The following is a 26,072-nucleotide window of genomic DNA, read 5'->3' as shown; positions in this document are numbered from 1 at the left end:
TTCACAGTTTTCAAATGAGTTCTGAGAAGTATCTGAAATTCATTCTTTATACAATTGTTATGTTACTATGAAATACTTATTACATAGATCAACCTTTTTTTTTTCAGAGCATTTAATTTGTTTTACAAAAAGGCAATACAATTTGATTCTTAGTGGAACAAGGCTTCTCAGTTGCGGTAGCCATGGGATTCCCTGTTCTGTTCTTAAGTAACCGGTGAGGGTGGAGCTGACTGTTGCACCTGGTGTTTCCTTCAATTGCTGCTAAAAATTGCCAACATTCCCCTTTCTAAAAGTCTATATTTTTAATGTGTCTTAATTAGTTCTTGATCTTAACTGATTTGAAAAATGCTGCTTTAGTACAGGCTTCCATCTACAAGCTATCAAACAACATTTGAGAACAAGGGATATCTTTGTAGTCTATTGCTTTTGAGTAGCTTCAGTGAGCAAAAATGTAAGCTAATGTTGTCCATTGGTAGCCTCACAATAGAGCAAGCATAAACCGACCAGCTAAGAATGGTGTGTATGTCATCGCTGTTTGAGGTGAAATTGAAGTTTGAAGTTTAGGTAGGAAAGAGAGAGAAATGTTAGAGTTAAATAAAGGATTCACATATACCATATTTAATATCTTTTCTCACAAAATCAAATTAAACTTACTATTTTGAGTGATTTCATTAAATTAATCTTGTCACAGATAGGTCACCTCTAGATGAAAGGGGATAATTTTAAATTCTGATCTGGTGCTCCAAAATTGTGGTTCAGTTGCTAGTAATTCAAATACAGCCTTGGTTTGTTCTTATAAATGAATAGAGAATATATGTAGACTTTTATACAAATATGGGCCCATGTGCCTAATGCTGATAGAATCCAAGTATAATAAACAGTGTGACAAGGATGAATTCTGTATTTACAAAGCTAAGGGAAAATTAATCAGCCAACATTTATTGAACACCTCTGAGTTATGCACTATGAGTCATAAGACACCATATGCATTTAAATCTCTTGTCAGAGCATAGACTAAACCAATGCAAAGAGTGTTGGAAAGCTGGGATAGAGATTTGGCCCATCTCCATTCCCCCATGGCCCAGGTGCCCAAGATGGAGGAGGAGTCAGAAATGTCTTCTGAAGGAGCCAACAGTTGAAATGACTCTCCTCCTTTTACACATACATTTTTAAAAAACAAACCATTTAATTGAAATAGAAATACATACATAAATATTAGGAATCTCAGCATATAGCCTAATGAATTGATGCAAAGTCAACCCACCCATGTAACCATCACTCAGATCCAGAACACTACCAGTGCCGCCATCAATAACCCCGCCTTCTTCTCCGAAGGTCATGGCCATTGTGACTTCCAACACTATAGGTTCCTTTTGCCTGTTTTTGAACTTTAGATAAATTAAATTGCACAGCATACATCTTTCGTGCCTGACTTCCTTCACTTGACAGTGTGTTTCTATGAGATCCGCCCTTGTTGTTGCCTATTGTCGCAGTTGATTCATTTTCACTGCTGTATAGCATTTTGTTATGTGAATATGCCACACTTTATTCCATTTTACTATTGATGGTTGTTTGGGTTAATACCAATGTTAGATTGTTACAAATAATGCTGCTCACAAATACATGTCTTTTAATCCATACCTGCATGAATCTTTGCGTAAATATCTACAAAGGAAATTGCTAGGTCATAAATTATAGTCAACAAATTACAAATAGTTTTCCAAAATGATTATACCAATTTCATTCATGCCCACAGTGCATACAAGTTTCTGTTGCTCCATACCCTTAGCAAAACTTGAAATTTTCAGTCTTTTTTATTTTAGCTATTCCATCATATACATAGCAACACCCTGTTGAGATTTTAAGTTGCGTCTTCCTGATGACGAATATGGTAGACTGTGTTTCTGTATGTTTATTGGCCATTTGGATATCCTCTTTTATGAAGTGCCTATTCAAGCTTTTTGCCCTTGAACTGATTCTGAGAAAGTGAGTAAGCATGAGATAGAGAAAGCAGGAAGAAGGGCATGTCAACCAGAGGGAGGAGCATGTGCAAATTTACAATCTTCCCAGAGCATGAGAGTAAATGGATAGTGTGAAATCAGCTGCTAAAAGGCTAAACTTAATTAGAGCCCATGAAGTAATGACAGGAACGTCACCTGGATCAACATGAAGTAAGACCCAAACAGTATAGGCAGTCCCAAACTGTAATATTTGTTGGATCCTGAAAACTGTTTGACAGCCAAATGTCTGAAAGTTGGACTTGGCTTATACACCGGGAAAACAATTTCCAATGAGCTAAAAGGCAGTATTGCAAATCTCTAGTAAGGCTTGTAGTACAGTTTCCCTCTGGCCTCACAGGAATCTCAAGGGAGGCTACTATTAGCAAGTTGCACAACAAACTGAGCCCCCCCTCCATATTTAGTGTGGGCCCACTTCTGTTCCCCTGTCCCTTCTGCACAAACAGCCTCCAATCTTTAAAACAACTCCCCGAAGCAGCCCTTCAGTATGGAGCAAAGGAGAGGTGGGACGAAGTCAATGTTTCGCCTACAACAGCAATGTGATCCGAATAGAGCCTCGGCCACTGCCATCATGTGGCCACCTACACAGACTCCTGGACAGCTGTACCCCCTTAGAAAAGGTCATGAGAAGCACCTTCTTGTAAAACACCCAGATATTTCATGGAAGCTTGGCCTTTTCCCCTAGCAGCAATAGCTGTCAGGCAGGGCCACCACACAATAGCTTCACATTGCCATTCCTCAGATGAGTGAGAGACAGAATTCAGGATGTAAACCATAGGGGTGGGGTGGAGTCAATGTGAAGTGGGCAAAAATGTGGGCTCTGTAAAGTGTTGAATTATCTGCTGGAAGAAGGGAATGTCAACAGAAGTGCTTTGATGCCCTTGCCTATTGATTAGAGAGCAGTTCCATATTCTGGCAGACCCTTATCTCTGTGGTCACCCTTCTGTCACGGTGGACAACAAAAGGGCACAGCCAGCTTCTGCTGCAACCAGGCTTTTCACATGAGAAGGAGCACTCTGGGCCCTAGAATCCTCATCAAATATCTTCCCTGACAGAAAAAATGGCTCTCCCAAGCCAGTCATAGATTGGCTGCCGTGAAGCCAGAGTAGTCTCAGCCTCTAGGAGCCAGAGTTTCCACCCAGATGCCCAGAAACTGAAGCAATCAAATCTGGCCTACATAAAAGAACTTTATGTGGGTTACTCAGAGAATTACAAGTAGTTCCCAGGCTTTGGATTTAATGGACTAGTAAATTTTAAGAAAAGGTTTCAGTGACCCATATAAACTTGCCAGCCTCTTACTTTCTCAAGTAAAGACATGTGACTGTGGTTTCTGTAAGGTTGCATTTCATAGTCATAGCAATCATTTATTATCTGCCATGTGTAAAGCTCTGTGCTGGGTACTTTTCCAGAAATATTTCATTTGATCTTCACAACATCACTGCAAGGCAAATATTGTCTTTATATTAAGGATGGAGAGTCTCAGAGAGGGTAAGTAAATACCTGAGGCCACACAGCTAATTAGTGGCAGAGCTAGGTTTTGAACCCAGGTCTTCTGATTCCAAAGCCTGTGTATTTCCCACTACATAGTTTACCCTATCTGAAATATATCTAAATTACTCAGATAGGATTTTTAAACCTCTGTTGGTCTGATAAGATAGTCGGATGGCTATAAATTCAAGATTTATCTCTGTGTAGAGGTTAGGGTTTCTAAGAAAACTCTTAACCTTTTTTCCTTCTGACATACTTCAATTCTTTTAGTAGTTCTCCAACTAAACTAGACAATCCTACAAAAACAAAAGACACCCTAATTCTGCCTGACATTGTGATACAATTTTATATTAAACATATAAATATACACATTTGGTTTGAGATAGGAGGAATGAAACTTCTTTAAGCCCATTTTCCTGAAATGTGACTTGAAATAGATTGTTACGAAACAAGGCTTATGAGAGATTCACTGAAATATTAATTATTTGGCTGCTAAAACAAATAATTCTTAGTGGGAATGACTGCCTCAGTGATATTATTATTGACCATGTAAATGGGGAAGAAAACACTGTCCTGTTTTTACTTTTGGCCAGAAAACAAAACACAAAGGAATAGATTGTGCATCAGCTAATAGATTGGGTTGCTAAGATAAGCGACACCTCTCTTTCAGGAGAGGTGTTGGGGCTAAATTATGTTCCTTCAAATTTCACATGTTGAAGCCCTAACCCCCAGTACCTCAGAATGGGACTGTAGTTGCTGATAGGACCTTTGAAGTTTACATGAGATCATATAGACAGATCCTAATCCAGTCTGACTGGTGTCCCTGTAAGAAGAGGGAGACATGCCAGAGATTAACACCCACAGTGGAAAGGCCAGGTGAGGCCACAGTGAGAGGGGCCATCTGCAAGCCAAGGAACAAAGCCTCAGGAGAAACCAGTCCTGTTGACATCTTGCTCTTGGACTTCCAGCCTCCAGAACTGTGAGAAAGTAAGGTTTTATTGTTAAGCTACCCAGTCTTAACAAATGAACACCAGAATACTTAGATATGGGGCATGCCCCCTGCCATCAACACCATGACAGTTAAGGGAGACATCAGTGGAACATAATAGATGAACTTTTACTATCCAGAAGGGTCCTTAACAGAAGCTGAAGATTAGCTGGAGAAAAGGTTTTTCTGAGAGTAAAAGGAAAGTCAAATAGTGACTTATAATGATCAAACTGGTGACAGATACCAACTAGGGTTTGTTTTTGTTTTTGTTTTTTTGCTATATAATGTACCTGATAGTAATGTACTTATGATTATTATCCAACAATTGCTAATTTTCCCTTATTTTGTTAGCTAACAATTGATGAAATATTTCATTGGCTAGAGTACTGGTCAACAGTGTGGGCTTCTGCCAGCTTGCCTAGGTTTGAATCTTGTCCCACAACTTCCTAGGTGTGTGATTTTCGGTAAACAATCACCTTGTGCCTCAGTCTCTTCATCTGCAAAATGGAGAAAATAGTACCTAATTCCTCAGGTTATGTAAGAATTAAATGAGTTAATACATGCAAGGTGCCTAGAAGGACGCCTGGCATATAGTAAACACCTAGTAAATGTTAGCTATTTCAATTTTAACCTATCTCTGCACAAGAATAGCAGATAGCAAAACCATTGTACCTACATTGTTTCACCAAGATACCTGCCAGCAGATGCCAGCTGCCACTGAAATTGCCAGCATAGAGGTAAAGAAACATAAGCAACTTGGAGAACTGGAGCTATTAAATCTCAGTGTTTAGAGTTACACAGGATGCTGACAAAAGTACAGATTCCTAAGCCTTGTCTTCAGAGATTCTGATTCATTAAGCTGGGGTGGAGTCCGGCAATCTCACTTTTTAGAAGGCACCTTGGGTAATTCTGGTACAGGTAATTCTCAGAGCATCCATTGAGAAATACTAATCAAAAGGAATTTCTTCCATAGGCAAGGCTATTACATTATGGTAAATACCATAACTTGCTAATTATGTCTATAATCATTTTTATTTAAAGTATAATGTTGAAAAGCTATCTTAGGCGAACAATGAGTATGTAAACTTACTCTTAACAAAAATAATCTTCATCACCCAGGTAGCGATGAAATAATCTGTACAACAAACCCCATGACATGGGTTTATCTATATAACAAACCTGCACATGTACCCCTGAACTTAGAATAAAAGTTGAACAATAAATTAAAAATTTTAAAGATCATCTAAAAGATAATTTCCATGAGTTTTAAGAAAATGTGTTGATAAAATGGATGAAGAAATTCTGCATCAGATGTAGCCTTCAGTTTCTCTACAGACAAATTATTTCAAGTTGAGTCATTCGAGGTGAGGATGAATTCTGCAACACTCCCCTCAGGGCTGTGGCCTGCCTGTGTGAACTGAGTTGAGGATATATGGAGAGCTAGGGCCTTGGAGAGAGGGAAGTAGCTGAATAAAAAGTGGTTTCAATCTGAAACTGAGCAGTTCAACCTGGAGCTTGGCAAAATATGACAGTGTTGCCTAGGGCCAAAACAAAGAGTGAACTCTGGGATAACTTTGGAACTGAAAACCTGATTATTGTGTTGTGAGGAATTCCTAAAATCTGTAGACCTGTTCATTACTGGGCTGCAGTGAATAGCCAGTAGTTTCTTCGCATTGGTCATGTTGCTGTGCTCACTAAGCAGCAATTGCTCAGGGCAGGTGAGAGTGATCATTATTGAGAAAATAAGGTTGGGCCCAAAGAGGGCAAACTCCAGATTACTGCAGCACCTGTGCTGAAACTCACCAGGGGTAAATTGATGAGCTTTCTTTGTGAGAGATGAGAGTGGTGGTGATTTCTGGAGCTTGTAGTCAGGGTGAGTAGCTCGCCTGAGTGTTGTTATGGTGTTATAAGGAGCTTGGTTATTCAACAGTGTAGTTAGTAGTTTTTTTTCGGAAAAAAATTGATTTTAATATCTGAATAAAATAAACAATGCTGAGATTGTTTATCTTGAAAGCTTTTAAATTGGACTCCTTGAGATCTTCATGCTGTTATGAAGATAAAAACCTATTTAGATACTGTTGGTTCATTGATTCTTCTGCCTTATAGTAACTGCAGAACATTTACTAAGAAATAAAAATTAAGGTTATATATGCCATCAATTATTTCTAAGGTAACGTGCCTCAGCTTTATTAATGCAACTGTTTTTCCTAATGTTTAGATTCAAATCAACTAAAGTAAATCTTCCTACATAGCATTCATTCCTAAAATAATAGGCTTTTAAGTAGCAGGTGCTTTTGTTTGAGTTTTCCCTAGATCCTTTCTATCACCTGAAAGCCTTTTGCCTTATTACCACAGGCTCATTTTATTTAGACATTTGCCTCAAGGAGCTGAGATTTTTTTATACCTTCATACTTAATTGCCCCAAGACACTTAAACATGTAATTTCTTGTTATAAAAGCATTACATATTTACTGTAGAGTATTTGAAAATTATAGAAATGTATAATAAAAAAAGTCATCCATAATTCCATTACTCAGTTATAACTACCAGTACAACATCACCTACTAATCTTCCTTTCAAGCTCTTTCTCTGTGTATGTGTATAAACACAAATGGATAACATACTCTCAAATTACATGTGGTCGTAGGTAGTTTTTCCACTTAACATCAGTTCATTGACATATTTCCATATTATTATTCTTCAAAAACTTGATTTTACTGACTATCGTATTTATGCTTTACCAATATTTAAGATTATTTTCAACTTGTTGTAATGTTAATCCTCCTTGTGCAGAAATATTTTAATTCAACTCTGATTTCCTTAACACAAATTGAGAAAAGACTGGAGTTACTGACTAAAGGCAGTGACATCTATAGGGATCTTGACACATTTTTGCCAAACTGCCCTCTGGAAACCTAACTTGTTTGCATGCCCATTAGCACAGCATCAGCACCTGTTTCACCACATCTCCAAGAGGGAATGTAAACTTTAAAACACACAATAGTGAAAAGGGATGTCTCATTGCTTGTATGCCCTTTTCTTTTATTACTACTGAGACTGGACATGTTTCTCATAGTAGTTGACCTATAATCTTAAGAGAACGTATTTTTTAGCAAAATTGTTTAAGACCAACTATGACAAATTACAACTTACCTCTATTGCATCCATGTCTTCAGAATTGTACTAATTCTCAGCATCCCAGAGTCCATCAAGGGAATTTCTTCTTCTTCTTTTTTCTTTTTTTGAGACAGAGTCTCGCTCTGTCATTCAGGCTGGAGTGCAGTGGCACAATCTCGGCTCACGGCAACCTCCGCCTCACAGGTTCAAGCAATTCTCGTGCCTCAGCCTCCTGAGTAGCCGAGACTACAGGTGTGAGTCACCACGTCTGGCTAATTTTTGTATTTTTTTTTTTTTTAGTAGTGATTCACCATGTTGGCCAGGCTGGTCTCAAACTCCTGACCACAGGTGATCCACCCACTTCAGCCTTCCAAAGTGCTGGGATTACAGGCATGAGCCACTGTGCCTGGCCCTGGCTAATTTCTGTATTTTTAGTAGAGACTGGGTTTCACCATGTTAACCAGGCTGGTCTTGAACTCCTGACCTCAAGTGATCCACCTGCCTTGGCTTTCCAAAATGCTGGGATTACAGGCATGAGCCACCAAACCTGGCCTATTAAGGGAATGTCTTTTAATAAAGGAAACTTTATTATGATAATAAAAGAGCCTGGGCTTCTGTGTAGGAGCAATGCCAGGCTTTGCAGTTTAGCCTTCTGTAACCCTGAAGAAGTTACTTAACCTTGCTATGCTTCAGCTTAACTGTAAAACAGGGTTGATAATACTCACAGTAATTCTCATGAGATAGGAATTTTTCAAGCTTTTTCAGTAAGAGGTAGCTACTATTAAACATGAGAACTGTTTCTCTCCTAATTATAAGAAAGCCCCAAAAGATATAATCAAGGTATGATAGCATAACACTCCTAGAAGCCAGAACTTTTCAAGTCTCAACAAGTTGCATGTTTCACTTCAATAGTCAACCTTTTACTCGGCAAAGGAGCAGCATAGATAGTGGGACTTTTTTTTTTTTTTTTTTCTTTTTTGAGACGGAGTTTCGCTCTTGTTACCCAGACTGGAGTGCAATGGCGCGATCTCGGCTCACCATAACCTCCACCTCCTGGGTGCAAGCAATTCTCCCGCCTCAGCCTCCCGCGTAGCTGGGACTACAGGGGTGCGCCACCATGCCCAGCTAATTTTTGTATTTTTAGTAGAGACGGGGTTTCACCATGTTGACCAGGATGGTCTCGATCTCTTGACCTCATGATTCACCCACCTCAGCCTCCCAAAGTGCTGGGATTATAGGCGTGAGCCACCATGCCTGGCCAGTGGGACTTTTTTTGTAATGGGGTGTGAGGGAGTTGGCAGTGAGATGGCTTATGCTACTAGCCTAAGATGACCTCAGAGTCTTGCAGGACACACAGTGCTTGCTGGTCTGAGGCCAGGCACAGTGGCTCACACCTGTAGTCCCAGCACTTTGGGAGGCCAAGGTAGGAGGATCACTTGGCCCAAGAGTTTGAGGTTAGTCTGGTCAACATGGTAAAACTCCATCTCTACAAAAAATATAAAAATTAGCCTAGTGTGGTGGCATGCAGCTGTAGTCCCAGATACTTAGGAGGCTGAGGTGGGAGAATGACTTGAGCCAGGGAGGTCAGGGCTGCAATGCGCTGTGTTCACACCACTGCACTCTAGCCTAGGTGACAGAGTGAGACCCTGTCTCCGGGGGGAAAAAAGAAGATGCTAGCTGGTCTGGTGCTTAGTACTTTAGAAAGTTGCCCTGGAACTGATAAGTCTTCATCCATTTCTTTTCCCTTCTTCCCACAGGGTGAAACAAAGCACTACTTCAATATTGCTGCTAAGCCTTTGTGATAATTATAAGGTCATTACAAGAATTTGGCTTGCCTTTAGCATTGTGCTTGTGTGTCCATCTGCCTGTCTCTCTAGAGATTTAGATTTTCATTCAAAGATTTTTCTGTCACCGAGAATTAATTCTTGGTATATTTTTGAGAGTATAAATATTTTTTTCAAGATTTGAAACAATAAGCCTCAAATTTTAGATTATATCTGGAGTCTTCCACACTGAGAATGTGATTATGACACATACTAGCTGTTCACCAGGCTGACCAGGTTGACTGTCAGATGGGTTGTTAGTAGTGCCAGAGGCACCCTGACATCACTCTCTGAACTGCTTTCTCTTTCACATTCTTGTGTTTTTCCAGCCATCGGCCCAGAGGTGGGTGCCAATTCCACCAGCAGCTGCAACTGAAAAGCAAGGTTCAGAAATGTCAGATATCCTACGGGAGCTGCTCTGTGTCTCTGAGAAGGCTGCTAACATTGCCCGGGCGTGCAGGCAGCAGGAAGCCCTATTCCAGCTGCTGATCGAAGAAAAGAAAGAGGGAGAAAAGAACAAGAAGTTTGCAGTTGATTTCAAGACGCTGGCTGATGTACTGGTACAGGAAGTTATAAAACAGAATATGGAGAACAAGGTAAGAAAGGTCACAGCCAAGGTAACTGCAAAACAGTTGCACCTGTGTCTTTCCCATCATAGACTGCATGCCTTTTGCTCCCCTCACTCCTGTCAGAATACTAGCACCTTGAATTCAAGTAAACATCTTGGATTTTTTTCCTCCTTGTTATGATTACAATATTGATAAAATGTTCATTGCAGGAAATTTTTAAAATACAAAAAATCAAATAAGAAAATAAAAATAAAAATTGAGTCATACCTTGTGGATCTCATCGTTTATCTAATGGTTGCTTCAGTTATGAGATTGTAGCTGGAGACTTAAAGTCTCCTTTATTCTAGTAGAAAAATATTGTTCTTTGTTATAAACACATAAAGATGTTTATATGTTAATGTAACAATGATTGTGACTCTAACTTTCTGGAGCTGACTAGAGAAAGACAATGTACTAATAAGTAGAAATAATAATACTAGCAGCATAAATAAATGCTGTGTGCCAGCAACTATTCTGAGGTCTTTAGATATATTAACTTATTTAACTTTTATAACAATTTGATGAAGTTAGAACTACTATTACAATATAATGGGTGAAAAAAAGGGAGGCACAGAAAGGTTAAGTAACTTGCCTAAGGTTGCACAGCAAGTAAATGGTAGGGCCAGTTTTTAAACACAGGCCGACTGACTCCAGGTTCTGTGTTCTTTCCAATACTATATTGCCTTTTATATGATAATCTAACCATTACATTTGAGAGAATAGAACTTTATGGCAGAAAGCATTATAAAATATTGGAATAATTTCTATGAAATTCTCAAAATATTGAGAATCATTTAGAATTGTTTGAGTGAAATCTTGACCACAAGCGAACAGACTAAATGCCGTCATGAAATCTCTACAAGCTGTACTTTTTCATGTCATATAACATCTAGCTCTGAGAAACTAAAGGAAACAAGTTTATTTTTGTTTTTTAACTTATCAACATAGTTGGGTGCAAGGGGTGGTTGAGCAACTGGGTTAAAAATGTATCAACATTAATTTCTATGAGCTAATATTTGCCTCAAAGTGTTATAAAAAGTTCAAGCAGTGGTTTATTCATGAGCTAAAATAAATGATATTCCATTTTGACTGTATAAAATATCTTTATTTCATGAGCCTTATGTCCTGTAGTCTCAGAGCAGGTCTTTAAGCAGGCTCGGGAGGCTGATTTTCAGTCCCTGATGAATGGGCTGGCTGCCAGCCCTTGTTGATTTGTACTGTCCCACAAATTAATATGAATAGCAAGTGGTTGTAGGCATTATGAAAGCTATTGGTCATCTGCAAATGACTGAGTCCAAATATTTGAAGCATGTCCTAGCTTTTGTTCCCTGAGAACATCATGTGTATCAAAATGTAACATATATTTCCAGAAAAATTATCTTTACCACAAAGAGGATCAGAAGCAAAATGTATCAGAAAGCTTCGTGATCATACAGAGATGACAGAAGATTCTTACTTGTCTCCATTTATTCACTCTGTATATTGATGCTTAAATTGTTGTTCCATAAAATCTCTTTTTTTTCATATCCCATTCCTAGACTGAATGATGATACATCAGAGAATGGGGAAACAAATACCTGAAAAAGAAAACAAAATCGAATGTTATCCTCTAAGCCCTTCTATCCAGTCTCAAGTCATGCTTCTACATACTTGATCAACAAAATTACCTTGTATGAGCTACTAGGATGCTGTTTAAGAGCAACAGTTAAAACGTGTCCTTTGCAAATATTCAAATTCTATGGCCCTTAAGTAGAAGGATGTAGTTTCTAGAAGTACTTTTGTAAACTAAACAGGACATAAGGGAACCAGGCCATCTACCATGATTTTGACTTTCTAGAGGGGCAAAAGAGCAGAAAAATATTAGAAAATTAGGCACGGAGGCAAGCAGACTTCATTTTTTATACTTGGATTGGCTTCTGGAATTGGAAATTTTGGAATTTCAGTTCTAATTGTGTTATTTAATTTGAAATGTAAAATTGAAATCTGTTCAGAATTGAACATGTGCGTGGGTTTTTGTTTTCTTTTTCATCATATTCTGAATCATTCAGTTTCCAGGCTTGGAAAAAAATATTTTTGGCGAAGAATCCAATGAGTTTACTAATAACTTGGGTAAGTATAAGAATCTTAATGTGTCTTTGTAACTTAATTATCATATGGTATTGTAATCTCCAATTTATGCTATAAACTAAATGGAAGCCTCTTACTATAAACATAATATATTTGAATGTTAAGGTTCATTCCATTTCTACTTCAGAATATCATGCCATTTAACTTAAGTAGAGAGATGTAGTATATTAGAATAATTTAGCAAGTCCATGTGTCATTTTAGATATAAATCTGTGGCATTTAAGTAATTTATAACTCAAGCTTTGGGAAAATAGCGGCCCTTTGGGAATCCAGTATAAGTTATCAATGCCCCAAAGATGCCCATCAACACAATTGTTCAGACAATTTCAGATCCTGGGTTAAACCCATCTGTGGACTCTCAGGGAAGTCCATGGACTTTGGCTAAAGGTGCAGAGAAGGCCATGGCTCTGAAATACTGTGTGATCTTGAGCAAATCACCTCATCATTTCTCTGAATCTTGGAACCTCCATGAAGTACTTGAACTAACCAAAAGCTTCCTTTTAATACTCAGTTTTATTTTGTTTGTTTGTTTGAGATGAGTTGCTATGTTGCCCAGGCTGGAGTGCAATGGTGCAATCTCGGCTCATTGCAACCTCCACCTCCTGGGTTCAAGCGATTCTCCTGCCTCGGCCTCTGGTGTAGCTGGGATTATGGGCACGTGCCAGCACGCCCACCTAATTTTTGTATTCTTATTTAGAGATGGGGTTTCACCATGTTGGCCAGGCTGGTCTCAAACTCCTGACCTCAGGTGATCTGCCCACCTCAGCCTCCTAAAGTGCTGAGATTAGTATCAAGTTTTAAGTCTTGTTTATTAAGTTTCCTGTGGGCCAGATTCACCTTGGATGGCCCTCCACATTCCCTTGGGGTATACAGGAAAATATCACAATCTCTGATATCTTTCAGAGAAATGATTTTTTTAGTTTTTTTGGATTTGTTTGTTTAATGGTAGAAGAGTAATATAGTGAACTTTAAACACTGATCATGTGACAAATACTTAAATATTTAGAAGCACATTTACAAGGAAAAAAATGAATTTCTAGATTAACTCTGAAAATTTTTTGTCTCCTTCATGCAGCACGTATTAAGATGTTCTATGATAGTAGGAAGGAAAAGAAACCTCATTTAAACCTCTGAAGGTTAAAAATAACACTTATGACTGACTTATAAGCAATCTGACATTTAAAAATCTGCACTTGACTACTTCATAAACAGTTATTTTAATACATCATTTGTCTACAATTATAGGGGCAAAAGGCATAGCCACATCAATATTCCTGTTTGTTAAAAGGGCAGAGAATGTGGAGAGGAGAAGAGGAGAGATGGTGATGATGATATTGCAGGCAGGGTCAGATCATAGGAGGGGCTTAGAGTTCCCTCTCGGTGGGATGGGACATCTCTGGCAAATTTTAAGCAAAGGAGTGACATGATATAATTTGTTCCTTTGAATGATCTCATAAGTTTTCCTGAGCCCAGAGTAGTGTGTAGTAAGTAGCCATTACCAGCTTTACTATTCCCCAACTGCAACAGTCTAATTTACTTTGAATTAAGTTAACTAAATTTGACTGTTTCTTGCTGATTTGGTCATCACTGTAATAGATGTATATTGTGCTTCCCACACTTTACTGGTCCTGTAATCACCACAAGATCTTGTTGAAATTCAGTAGGTCTGGTGTGGCATTTGAGATTCTGATTTTTTTTTTTTTTTTAAGATGAAGTCTCCCTCTGTTGCCCAGGCTGGAGTGCAATGGCACAATCTCAGCTCACTGCAGCCTCTGCCTCCCAAGTTCAAGTGATTCTCCTGCTTCAGCCTCCCAAGTAGCTGGGATTACAGGCATGTGCCACCATGCCCAGCTAATTTTTTCATATTTTTAGTAGAGATGGGGGTTTCCCTGTGTTAACCAGGCTGGGCTCGAACTCCTGATCTCAAGTGATCTGCCTACCTTGGCCTCCCAAAGTGCTGGGATTACAGGCATAAGCCACCATGCTCAGCATGAGGTTCTGACTTTCTAGGAAGCTCCCAGCTGCTTTAGATACTGCTGGTCCTTGGAATAAGCAGGGTAGAAGTAGCTAACTAGATAGCTGGAGGATTTGTCTGTACACCTAAAAAGTTCCAAAGTGCCATGTTTTCTTAATTTCTAATAGTTTTTCTCTCCACTGCTGTCACTTCTTGTTGCTACTAATTTTCCTATTTCTACCAGCCTCTTCCCTCACTTTTGTCAAGTACTGAAACCAGATTAATCAAGGCTCTAAGATGCATGTTTAAAGTGATGGTAAGGCACCTGGCCTCGGTAACTTCTCGTTTCATTGTAGGAAGCAGCTTCGCTTATGTCCTGGTTTTCGATGGGCTCCACAGAGGAGAGCTATTCATGAATGGCATTTAGAGGCATACAGGTTTACCACATTTAAAGATTAGGATATACCAGCTTATGTTACCTAGCATAAACAATGTTCGGTTAAAAGCAGCATCATATAAAGAAACAGAAGCACTTCAGTGTGCTAAAAACCTCTATTATTTTCAATAACATATTCAGACATGGACAGGGTGACTTAAGTACATAAAAAGTCAAAAGACAAATACATTTTTATAAGATTAATGATCAGAAATTCAGGAATTATTAACTGGCCTATGTATCCCTTAACTGGGATACAAAATTGTGCCCATGTGGGCATTTTTCTGGGGAGATCTTTGGATTCCTGAAACCCATCCCTTACTATTCATTCACATTAAGTGAGCGAGTGGCCATTGGGCATCTGGCTTGATGAAGCCCTGCCAGGTGATTCTGGCAGTCAGCCAGGCTTAGGAACTGCTGAGATGGATATATAGCGCTCACTTAATCTAAGCGCACAGGTTTTGATTTGCTCTCTTGCTCCCTCTCTGTCTCTTTCTCTCTCTCTTTCTCTCACTCTCCCTCTCGCTCTCTTTCTGTTCTTTCTCCACTGAAACTCTTGAAATGTAATGGCTTATAGTTTGTCTTTACCCTAGGGGAAAAGATTATCTTGAGGCTGTGTTCAACAGAGGAAGAAACAGCAGAGCTTCTTAGCCAAGTCCTCAATGGTAACAAGGTGGCATCTGAAGCATTAGCCAAGGTTGTTCATCAGGATGTTGCCTTTACTGACCCAACTCTGGATTCGACAGAGATCAATGTTCCACAGGACATTTTGGGAATTTGGGTGGACCCCATAGGTAAGTATAGGAGAGTGTGTTTGTTCTTATTTGCAATCTTTTTTTTGGGGTGTGGGGGAGCTTTGAAAAATAAAAATTATTGAGAATAGTTTAACTCTCCTAGAAGTTTTTAAATTTTTAAATTTTTAAAATAATGAGAGTTGAGGCGTATGTGTCATGTGTTCTGCATATATACATATATATTATGGCTGTGTATGTACATATATCTATAACAGGTGTGTGTATACACACACATATAGATACAGGCACACATACAAAGATGAATTAACTTATCTTCAAAAGACTTCAGGGACCAGACTGGTTAGTGAATGAGAGAATGAAATGACAGCAGTTATGACCTATTGAGCACTGATGCCATTTAAAGAGCACTTAGTTCCAGTAGATTGTTGCCATATGACAATATAGGCCAGCTCTTCAGATTTTTAAAAAGAAACCAAAATCCAAGGTTTTAAGTGTGATATCCCAATTTCTAAACATTGGCTACCAATTCAGCTAAACAAGCAAACAATCAAAAAAACGCTGTACAGATCAAGCAAAAAGCTGAATGTGATGCATGAGCAGTCAGTTTGTGAGCCCTGCATAAGCTCTACATTTTTGGGGGTCATTATTGTAATAGGACCATAATCTATAACCCATTGTTTTCAAAATGTAACCCTTCTCTTTTTTTTTGAGACAGAGTCTCTTGTCGCACAGGCTGGAGTGCAGCGGCACAGTCAGAACTCACTGTAGCCTTATCCTCCCAAGCTCAGGAGATCCTCCTATTTCAGCCTCCCAAGTAGCTGGGACCCAACTAGGTGGCACAGGTGCATGCCACCTCACTAGGCTAATTTTTATATTTTTTGTAGAGAGGGGTTTTGCCATGTTGCCCAGGCTGGTCTCAAACTCCTGGGTTCAAACAATCTTCCTGCCTCGGCACCCCAAAGTGGTAGGATTATAGGCACGACCCACCACACCCAGCCAACCTTTATCTTCAATGATGCTATTAATACAGAGTTCTAGGTAATAATTTTAAGAAGCTCCCCCTTCCTTTTTTTTTCTTTCCCAACCAACACAATAGGACCATTCAAGAAGTGGCTAAACTCCTTCCTGGGCCCTTCCTGTCCTACAAGTGCATTAACAGGATGATATTGAAATGGGTTTAATCTTCAGATAATTGCATCACATTCAGCCAGTGGGTTATATAGGGAAACTAAAAACCTTTCCCTAAATCTTTGATCATTTAAGGGTAAGTTGGCATCAGTTATGGTTTCTGAGAGACAGAGATCTCCTGTTTCTTGGTTCCAACCTGAATTGATTCTGTTTTTGAGCTCTTTGAATCTTTTGCCAGGCACATCCTTAGCTGTTTGTTAACTCCCTAGACATCGGCAGTCAGCTGCTGGCATGTACATCTCTTGAGGGGAAACCTAGTTCCTCTGCCTGTGTTTCACAGGAGCACTGTTAATTTCTTCCTTTGGTGCCACCATCATTGTCTCTTTCTTCCTTCTCACTTGAGGGACCAAATAATAATACTAAAAGATAACTTTACCTGTGACTGATTACTGGAAGGAGACTTTTTTTCTTTTTATTAAATGTTTGTGGGTACATAGTAGGGGTATATATTTATGGGGTACCTGAGATTTTTTGATACAGGCACATAATGTGAAATAAGCATATCATGGAGAATGAGGTATCCATCCCTTTGAGCATTTATCAATTGAGTAATAAACAATCTAGCTACACTCTTTATTTTAAAATGTACAGTTAAGTTCTTATTGATTATAGTTACCCTACTGTGCTATCAAATAGTAGGTCTCTTTTTTTGTACCCATTGGAAGGAGACTTTTCCATCTCACATTGTACTAGTCCTCAGATTAGCAGTAGTTCTAAAATAATCCCAGCAGTTATTCCAGTTATTAGTTTTTAATTGCTTTTGGCAAGTCACAAATATCTGAATGCCTGTTCTATGCAAGGCGCTATGCCACAGAAACTATAGACACATCCTCTCCCTTCAAGAGTTCTCACATAGTCAGGAAAACGAAACGTAAGCAATTTAAAAGTGAAGTGCCAGAGGCCAAGTAACAATTCAATAGTGACGTCCAAAAGTAGAAAATATTGGTTACCAAATTAGTAGAAGATAGAAATGATATGGAATGGGGTCTTCTAAATAATCTTTATCTGAATCTAAACACATTTACTTCCTTTTTCAGATTCAACTTACCAGTACATAAAAGGCTCTACTGACATTAAATCTAACCAGGGAATCTTCCCCTGTGGACTTCAGTGTGTCACCATTTTAATTGGTGTCTATGACATACAGACAGGGGTTCCCCTGATGGGAGTCATCAATCAACCTTTTGTGTCAAGAGACCCAAACACCCTCAGGTAAAAGACAAACATTTTTGATAAATTATGGTTTTTAGAACTTATGACCTCAGCTTTGCTTATTGTTAGGATTATCACTACATGACATTCCCATGACTTCACACATGGGAGTGTTCCCATTGAAAGTCTGCATGTTTGACTTAAAGTTCTATTTTCAATCTTGGATTTGCATAATTTTATTTGAGGTCATGTGCATGCTGGTAGAAATTTTTAAATTAATACTTTCCTGGAGAAGTCATCGTTTTACATTTGGGATATAGTAATCCTGTTCCTTGTTTCTGGAGCCCACTCCAAACCAGATGAGTAGAATGGTGGTAACGTTCTTCCAATACATTGAGAATAAGACAGCTGCCATCACTGTATAGCCAGTTGAACTTTTGTATAATTTTAGAAGTTCAAAACAAAATGTGAAAATTATCCAATGAAAAGATTGGTAGGCATGGCCAGGATCAGAACCTAACTTACACTCCCTTTCTGCTTCCTCCTTCCCACCCTTCCATGCACTCTTAAACAGAGCATAGATAGTGGCCAGGACCCAGTTGCCTCTGATGCATGGCCTGTGCTTTGGGGTTCATTCCAGGGCATGGCAAAGTCCAAGTGGAACAAGCAGCTTCAGCTTTTCATTGAAATAGGTCATATTTTTCTACTTACACAGGATTACATATTCTTATTGAACCTTGAGTTGCTTCAAGTAAGAATCATTTGCTCTTTAATAGTTGTGTTTATACCTCTTAAATTTTAATATTATCCCTCTACCTCTGCCATCTTCCAAACTAAAAATGGGTTTCTGTTATCTTTAAAAGGTTAATAAGAAATTAAAAAGAATTGGAACAATATGTACACAGAATCATGGCCTAGAAATGGAGGTGGTCAACACAATAGCTAATGGCACAGGTTCTGAGTGAGACTTCGAGGTTTGAATGCAGATTCTACCACTGTCTAGCTGAGCAGGCCTCAGCAAGTTACTTCCTCTAAGCCTGTTTCCTTATCTGTAAATATGTAACAACATAGACAGTAAGTTAAACATTAATAAAGGGAAGGTGCTATAATTATCATTATTGCCAAAACTAATAACATTGAGTTCATCTTTCTTTGTCTTAGAGGCCAAAGTGAAACTAGTGAAAAAGAGAATGAAAAGGGGTTACCAAATAAAGAAAACCTTGTTATAAGGATTGTAAAATATTTGTGGATCAGAAAGAGATATCATTTACCTATTCCTTTTTCCCTATTAAACTTTAAATACTAAAAGTTGCAGTGAAATTTTGCAATGATTCTGGAGGCTGGAAACCTCATCGCTGTTTTAGTGTGGTCCTAGATTGATGTGATAATACCATAAAACAAAAGCATTTCTAATTGCGGCAACTCAAGCAGCTGCATGCATGTAAGTAACTTTCAGAAATAAACTAGCTACCCGATATCTATTTCTAGGCTTAAAGGTATTAAGATTCACTATGTTATGATGAATTGTGTTATTTCTTCATATCATTAAGTTTGAAAGAGACATGAGTAATGAAAAACAAATGTCATCATCACCAATTGATTTTTTTCTTCTGCAGGTGGAAAGGACAGTGCTACTGGGGCCTTTCTTACATGGGGACCAACATGCACTCACTTCAGCTCACCGTCTCTAGAAGAAACAGCAGTGAAACACACACTGAAAACACTGGCTCCGGGGCAGCATTCTGCCCCAGTTTTTCAGCCGTCATTAGCACAAGTGAAAAGGAGACTATCAAAGCTGCATTGTCACGTGTATGTGGAGATCGCATATTTGGGGCAGCCGGGGCTGGTTATAAGAGCCTTTGTGTTGTCCAAGGCCTCGTTGACGTTTACATCTTTTCAGAAGATACCACGTTCAAGTGGGACTCTTGTGCTGCTCATGCCATACTGCGGGCCATGGGTGGGGGAATAGTAGACTTGAAAGAATGCTTAGAAAGAAATCCAGAAACAGGGCTTGATTTACCACAGTTGGTGTACCACGTGGAAAATGAGGGTGCTGCTGGGGTGGATCGGTGGGCCAACAAGGGAGGACTCATTGCATACAGATCCAGGAAGCGGCTGGAGACATTCCTGAGCCTCCTGGTCCAAAACCTGGCACCTGCAGAGATGCAGACATAGAGGAACTCTAACCCCAGTATACATATATAGAGCCGAACTGTGAAACTATTTCCCATTATCTCTCTTTTGAGGATGGCTTTATCCTGTTGCTGGTTAACATTCACCTTCCTCTTTTGAGGAGCATTTTTCCATTTTGTATTCATAATAATGTTAATTTCAATAAATGACATTCATGCAGCAATTATATTGGTGTATGAAATTCTTGCAGTGAATATTGTGCTGTTAGTGCTACTTGAAACCCTTCAATAAAATATGGATGAATGAGGGAAAAATTCTGTTCAATTAGTAAAACCATGCTGAACATCTAAGCAATAGAAATTTCTCTGAAATACAAAGGAGAATACAGGAGGGGTTTGCCTGAGTTTTGTTTCCTTTCAAAGGGAAAACTCTGCAATTTTAGCCTGTTGGCAGAACATTTAGAACTGTGAATTTGCTTAAGTTAGCCAAGTTTATGTACTTTCATCAGTATTCTTGTGTTTCTTATAGGAAGTAAATCCTGGAACACTGTGGACTCCCCCTTTGCAGAGACAGGGAGGGAGAGACAGAGACACACACATAGTGAAAGACACAGACAAACAGAAAGAGAGACACACAGACACACACACAGGTAGAAGGGGACGACCAGTAAACAGGTTTCTGAAATTTTTGCATATTTACTACACTTTACCAGAAACCAGAGGTGGACTTTAGATATATATAACCCTTGTCTACCAGCACCACACAGTGAATGTTCCCTGAAGTGGACACAAACCACTTTTTCTATTCTCTGTGGCAGCTGCAGTACTCAGAGACTGCCAATTGCAAGGATCAAATCCTCAGCTCTGACTTCGTTCTGCCCTGCGCCCCCTGGGGGCCAAAGATGTTTCTACAGATCCTCTATTTTTCTACAATTACAAATGCATGAAAATAACAACCTTTTTTTCTAATGTCCTTACGCTTAAAATTTTTTTGACAAATTATGTTTATGTCCTATGATATGATGCTTTGAAATATGTATACATTGCAGAATGGCTAAATCAAACTAACATTACCTCACATTTTGTGTGTGTGCTGTGAGAACACTTAAAATCTGTTAGCAATTTTCAGTTAAACAATGTATTATTAACTACAGTCACCACATTATAGTTGTATGACAGATCTTTTGAACTTATTATTCCTGTGTAACTGAAATTTTGTATCCTTTGACCAACATTTCCCAAACCTTCCAGCCCCTGATAACCACCATTCTACTCCCTGCTTCTGTGAGTTTGACTTTTTCAGTTTCCACATATAAGTGAAACTGTGTGGTATTTGTCTTTCTGTGCCTGGCTTATTTTACTTAACAGTGTCCTTCAGGGTCATCCAAATGACAGGATTTCCTTTTTTATGGCAGCATAGTATCCACTGTGTATATAAATACCACATTTTCTTTATCCACTTATTCATATCTTGGTTGATTTCATATCTTGACTATTGTCAATAACATCAAAATGGACATGGGAGTGCAGGTATCTCTTTAACATACTGATTTATTTTTCCTTTCCTTTTTTTTTTTTTTTCCTCAAGACAGCATCTCACTCTGTCTCCCAAGCTGGAGTGCAGTGGCACAATCATGGCTCACTGCAGCCCCAACCTCCTGGGCTCAAGTGATCCTCCCATCTGAGCCTCCCAAGCAGCTGGGATTATAGGTGAATGCCACCACACCCAACTAATTTTTGTATTTTAGTAGAGATGGGGTTTTTCCATGCTTCCTAGGCTGGTCTCGAACTCCTGGGACTCAAATCTCTCAATTGGAGGGGAAAAAGCTGGATGGAAGAGGAGGGAATCAATATGTTCTGTGAACATCTGTTATGTATATTCACCATCCATTCTTGCAGAAAAACCAAAGCCCTTTCTTTAAGCATGTACCTCTGATAGGTCTGCATTGTTTTTCTGGCAGAAGCCACAACCAGGTGAGTATGATTTCTAGTTTTAATTTCTGTAGAGGAAGAACTTAAAAATATTTGCAAAGCTACCTGAAGATCTAATCATTATGGATTTTTATAATTTTTCCTCTATTTTTACAGCATTTTTGTTTGTTCATTTGTTTTCGAGATGGAGTCTTGCTCTGTCACCCAGGCTGGAGTGCAATGGTGCAATCTCGGCTCCCTGCAACTTCTACCTCCTGGGTCCAAACGATTCTCCTGCCTCAGTCTCCTGAGTAGCTGGTATAACAGGTGAGTGCCACCATGCCCGGCTAATTTTTGTATTTTTAGTAGACACAGGGTTTCACCACGTTGGTCAGGCTGGTCTCAAGTACTTGACCTCAGGTGATCCACCCACCTCAACCTCCCGAAGTGCTGGGATTACAGGCGTGAGCCACCTCGCCTGGCCATAGTTTTCTTATCAACTAAGTTTTTGATTTACCTTTACCCACACTTACCAAAGCCTGCAATTCTTTGTTTTCAAACTCACACTCCATTACTTTATATTAATTAAATTAATCAATTTAATTATTAGAAACTAAATTGGAATATAGAGTTGTGGAAAGAAGTAAACAATTCTTGGTACACAAACAACTCATTTGATGTGAACAGGATTTGGAGGTAGTGATGGAGGGGTGTTCTATAGAGGAGCCTCATGGCGATCAAAGTCAAGTGTCTTTTGCATCAGTCTGTGTTTTACAGGAGGATAAATAGAGAGACTAGTCTGACAGGTCACGTAGACACCGAGTAGTACAAAGACAGCTTCGACTGCACATAAGAAGAGCAGTCTTTGGGAATCCAAGTCAACATCCCTTCCTTTCTTGCTCTCACAACCTATATGCAATCACTCAGAAACTCTCACATCTCCACTTTCAAAAATACATCTAGAGTTTAACCATTCCACAACACTCTCCTATATCCCACCCTGCTCCGGGGCATTTTTATGCCTCACCTGGACTATTGCGATAAACTTCTAACTTGCCTCCATACTGTTCATTCTTAGCACAGAAGCCAGAGTGATCTTCTTCAAACACAAATCAGATCATGACTCCCTTCTGTTCAAAATTCTCCAAACCACAACAAGATACCATCTTACACCAGTCAGAATAGCCATTATTAAAAAGTTAAAAAAAAAACAACAACAAAAAACTGATGTTGGCGAGGATGTGGAGAAGAAGGAATGCCTGTACCCTGATGATGGGAAAGTTAATGAGTGCAACCTCCATCGAAAAGAGTATGGAGAGTTCTCAAGAACTAAAAGTAGAACTACCATTTGATCCAGCAATCCCACTAACGGGCTACCCAAAGGGAAAGAAATAATTATATCAAAAAGACATGTGCACTCACATGTTTATCACAGCGTTAGTCACAATAGCAAGGCAAGGGACCCAACATTTAAGTGTCTATTGACAGATGAATGGAATTTTTTAAAATGCAGTATATACATATTGAATACTACTCAGCCACAAACAAGTAAAATCATGTTTCTTACAGCAACTGGATAGACCTGGAGGCCATTACCCTAAGTGAAATGACTTAGAAACAGAAAGTCAAAACTGTAGGTTCTCACATATGGGTGGGAGCTAAATAATGGGTACACATGGACACACAGTGGAATAATCAACATTGGAGGCTTCAAAAGGAAGCAGTGTGGAAGCAGGTGAGGGATGAGATACCACCTACGGAGTACAATGTACACTGTTTGGGTAATGGGTACACTAAAAGCACAGACTTCACTGCACAATATATCTAAGTAACATAACTGCACGTATACCCCTAAACCTATAAAAATAAAAAGAAATAAATTTAAAAAGGAAAAGCAAAAAATGCTTCCAAATGATTCTTCAACTGTCTTAGGGAAAAAGCAAAAGTCGTCATAGAGCCTAGAAGTCCCACCTTCCACCATTCCTTCTCTTCTCATCTGCTCTTACTCTCTGCTGTGGTCTAAATATTTGTATCCCTCCCCTACCATATCATATGTTGAAATACTAACCCCCAAGGTGATGGTATTCAGAGACAGGGCCTTTGGGAGTTGATCCAGTCCTGAAGGTAGAGCTCTTATGACTAGGATTAGTGCCCTTACAAAAGGGGCCTGGGAGAAACCCCTTGACCCTTTTACCGTGTCAGGGCCAGCAAGAAGGTGCATTCTGTAATCCAGAAAGCAGACCCTTACCAGGCACTGAATCTGCCTAGGTCTGGGGGTTCCCACCCTTCAGAACTGTGAGAAATAAATTTCTGTTATTTAAAAGCTGCCCAGTTCATGATATTTTGTTACAGAATCCCAACGGTCTAAGATGGCCTCTTCCTTGCTCACATTGTTCCAGCCACACTGCGTTGCTTGCTGTGACCTGAACTTGCCAGGCATCCTCCCTCTGCCTCAGGACCTTTGCACTTGCTGTTCTAACTGGAAAGCTTTCTCCAGGTATTAGCACCGTTTCCTCCCTCATCTCCATCAAAACTTTGCTCAAGCGTCACTGTATCAGTACGACCTTCCCTTATCACTCTATTGCAACCCACATTTCCCCACCCCATCCTGCACATCCTATCTCCTTCCCTGTTTTGCCCCCCATGGTACTTACTGCCTCCTCATAGAAGCTACAATTTGATTTGTCAGCCTCCCCCTCTAGAGTGTTGGCTTCACAAAGGCAGCGGTTTTCATATATCATGTATCTTCATTGCCTAGGCACATTGTCAGTGTTAAATAAGTGGGGACTGAATGAAATAGGCTCAGAAGCTGAACAAGAACTAATATGCAGTATCAACTACATCTTTACTTCTACTCATTATTTCCAAAACACTTCAGAAACCTTTGCTACGCTGAGAATTAGTCCTATAGTTGGTCAGTTAAATTCTCAATGTCAAACAACCACTTTAACGTTGAAAGTAAGACATGGACTTTTGTGACATAGAAGAAGAACTGGCTTACTATCAAAGCTAATATTCAAGTCCTGGCTATCAGCCCTATAAAGAGTTAGGAAGGGAAAGTAATGGTTAAGCCACTTTTCTCCCACTCTCATGGAATACAGCAGGAATGAGAGCTTATAATACACAGAATACCAGAAACTGGCCATTTTCTTCCTATAGCAAAAGCTCATCCCTTCCAGCTGGATTTGAGAATGGGTTGCCTGAGAGGCAATGTTTAACTTCACCCACCTTGGGTCAAGTATTTCTAAGAGCAGGAAGCTCTATGTCAAGATGGCTTATCACCCTCAATCTTTCAAACAAGTCAAACTATGACCATAGTGGTGTAAATTATTAGGACAGGTATTGGAGAAACTCATCATGTGGTTAAATTGCCATATGAAGGTAAGCAAAATAATGTATAGACAGAGTTAATATATTATTTCCCTTAGAATATAGGCAGGAGTGTCATTAAACTGGGAAATGTGTAGCTTTTTCTTTTTCCACTAGGACAGATTTTTAAAAATCAATTTATCATACTAATACACTAATAATGAGGTTGGCCATGCATGTGGCAGATTAGTCCTATGGTTCTCTAAATTGTAATGTTATATTCCGATTGTCCCGATTATCCTGAGAACCATGATCTCATCTATAGGTAATCTGGATTTCTACTGCCCAAATGGTAGCCACTAGTCTCGGCGGCTATTGTGCACTTGAAACGTGGCTAGTCTGAATTGAGATGTGCTGTGAACACATGCATTGGATTTTATTTAAAAATCAGGATGTTCAAATTTTATGCAAAAATAAAAGAATCATAATTCTTTATATGGATTATACTGTGAAATAATATTTTGGGAATGTAGACTTAAATAAAATATATTGCTACAATTCGTTCTCCTTGTTTCCTTTGTGCTTTTGTGAACAGAGCTACAAGAAAAGTTAAAAGCGCATGTGTGGCTTGCATTATATTTCTATGCAGCACTGATTTAAACCCTCAATTTTTATCTATTAGTGCCTGACTCATGTCCATTTTAATTTTTTGGGTTCTTTCAAAAAACCACCCAGCTGGTGGTGAGTATAAAACCTAAATCATTCAGATTTGCTCATCTTTCAGCGTCTCTGATATATATGTTTTTTTTACTTAAAAATATATTTTGTAGAGACAGAGTCTTACTATGTAGCCTAGATTGTCCTGAAACTCTTGGGCTAAAGTGATTCTCCCACCTTGGTCTCCCAAAATGCTGGGATTACAGGCATAAGCTACCACTCCCAGCCAGTTTTTCACTTAAAAGAATTGTAGTAACAAATATATAACCTAAAATTTACCACTTTAACCCTTCCTAAGTGTACAGTTTAGTAGCATTAAGTGCATTCACATTCTTGTACCACCAGTGAC

The 26,072-nt window shown here is 39.1% G+C and overlaps 1 protein-coding gene across 7 annotated transcripts in view; it reads left to right on the top strand.

Moving 5' to 3' along the window:
• The window catches only part of INPP1 (inositol polyphosphate-1-phosphatase), a 28,689-nt gene extending 8,603 nt beyond the window's left edge, over positions 1-20,086 (top strand). For 2 of the 7 annotated variants that reach the window (XM_032292639.1, XM_032292640.1), the window contains exons 2-6: positions 9,764-10,030; positions 12,091-12,151; positions 15,153-15,353; positions 17,540-17,714; positions 19,271-20,041. In XM_032292639.1, coding sequence (XP_032148530.1) covers positions 9,827-10,030; positions 12,091-12,151; positions 15,153-15,353; positions 17,540-17,714; positions 19,271-19,829 — 1,200 coding nt within the window. In that variant the 5' untranslated portion in view covers positions 9,764-9,826 and the 3' untranslated portion in view covers positions 19,830-20,041. Of the gene's footprint in view, positions 1-9,368; positions 9,424-9,763; positions 10,031-12,090; positions 12,152-15,136; positions 15,354-17,539; positions 17,715-19,270 lie in introns of all 7 variants that reach the window. The other 5 variants (XM_032292642.1, XM_032292645.1, XM_032292641.1 and 2 more) reach the window with 5 other exon arrangements.
• Positions 20,087-26,072: the final 5,986 nt, after the last annotated feature.

The sequence above is a fragment of the Sapajus apella genome, unplaced genomic scaffold, assembly GCF_009761245.1.
Source record: "Sapajus apella isolate SASKATOON/1434 unplaced genomic scaffold, GSC_monkey_1.0 scaffold28, whole genome shotgun sequence".
NCBI lineage: Eukaryota > Metazoa > Chordata > Mammalia > Primates > Cebidae > Sapajus > Sapajus apella.
Note: the sequence above shows the minus strand (reverse complement) of the source record. Positions and strands in the feature narration are given on the sequence as shown.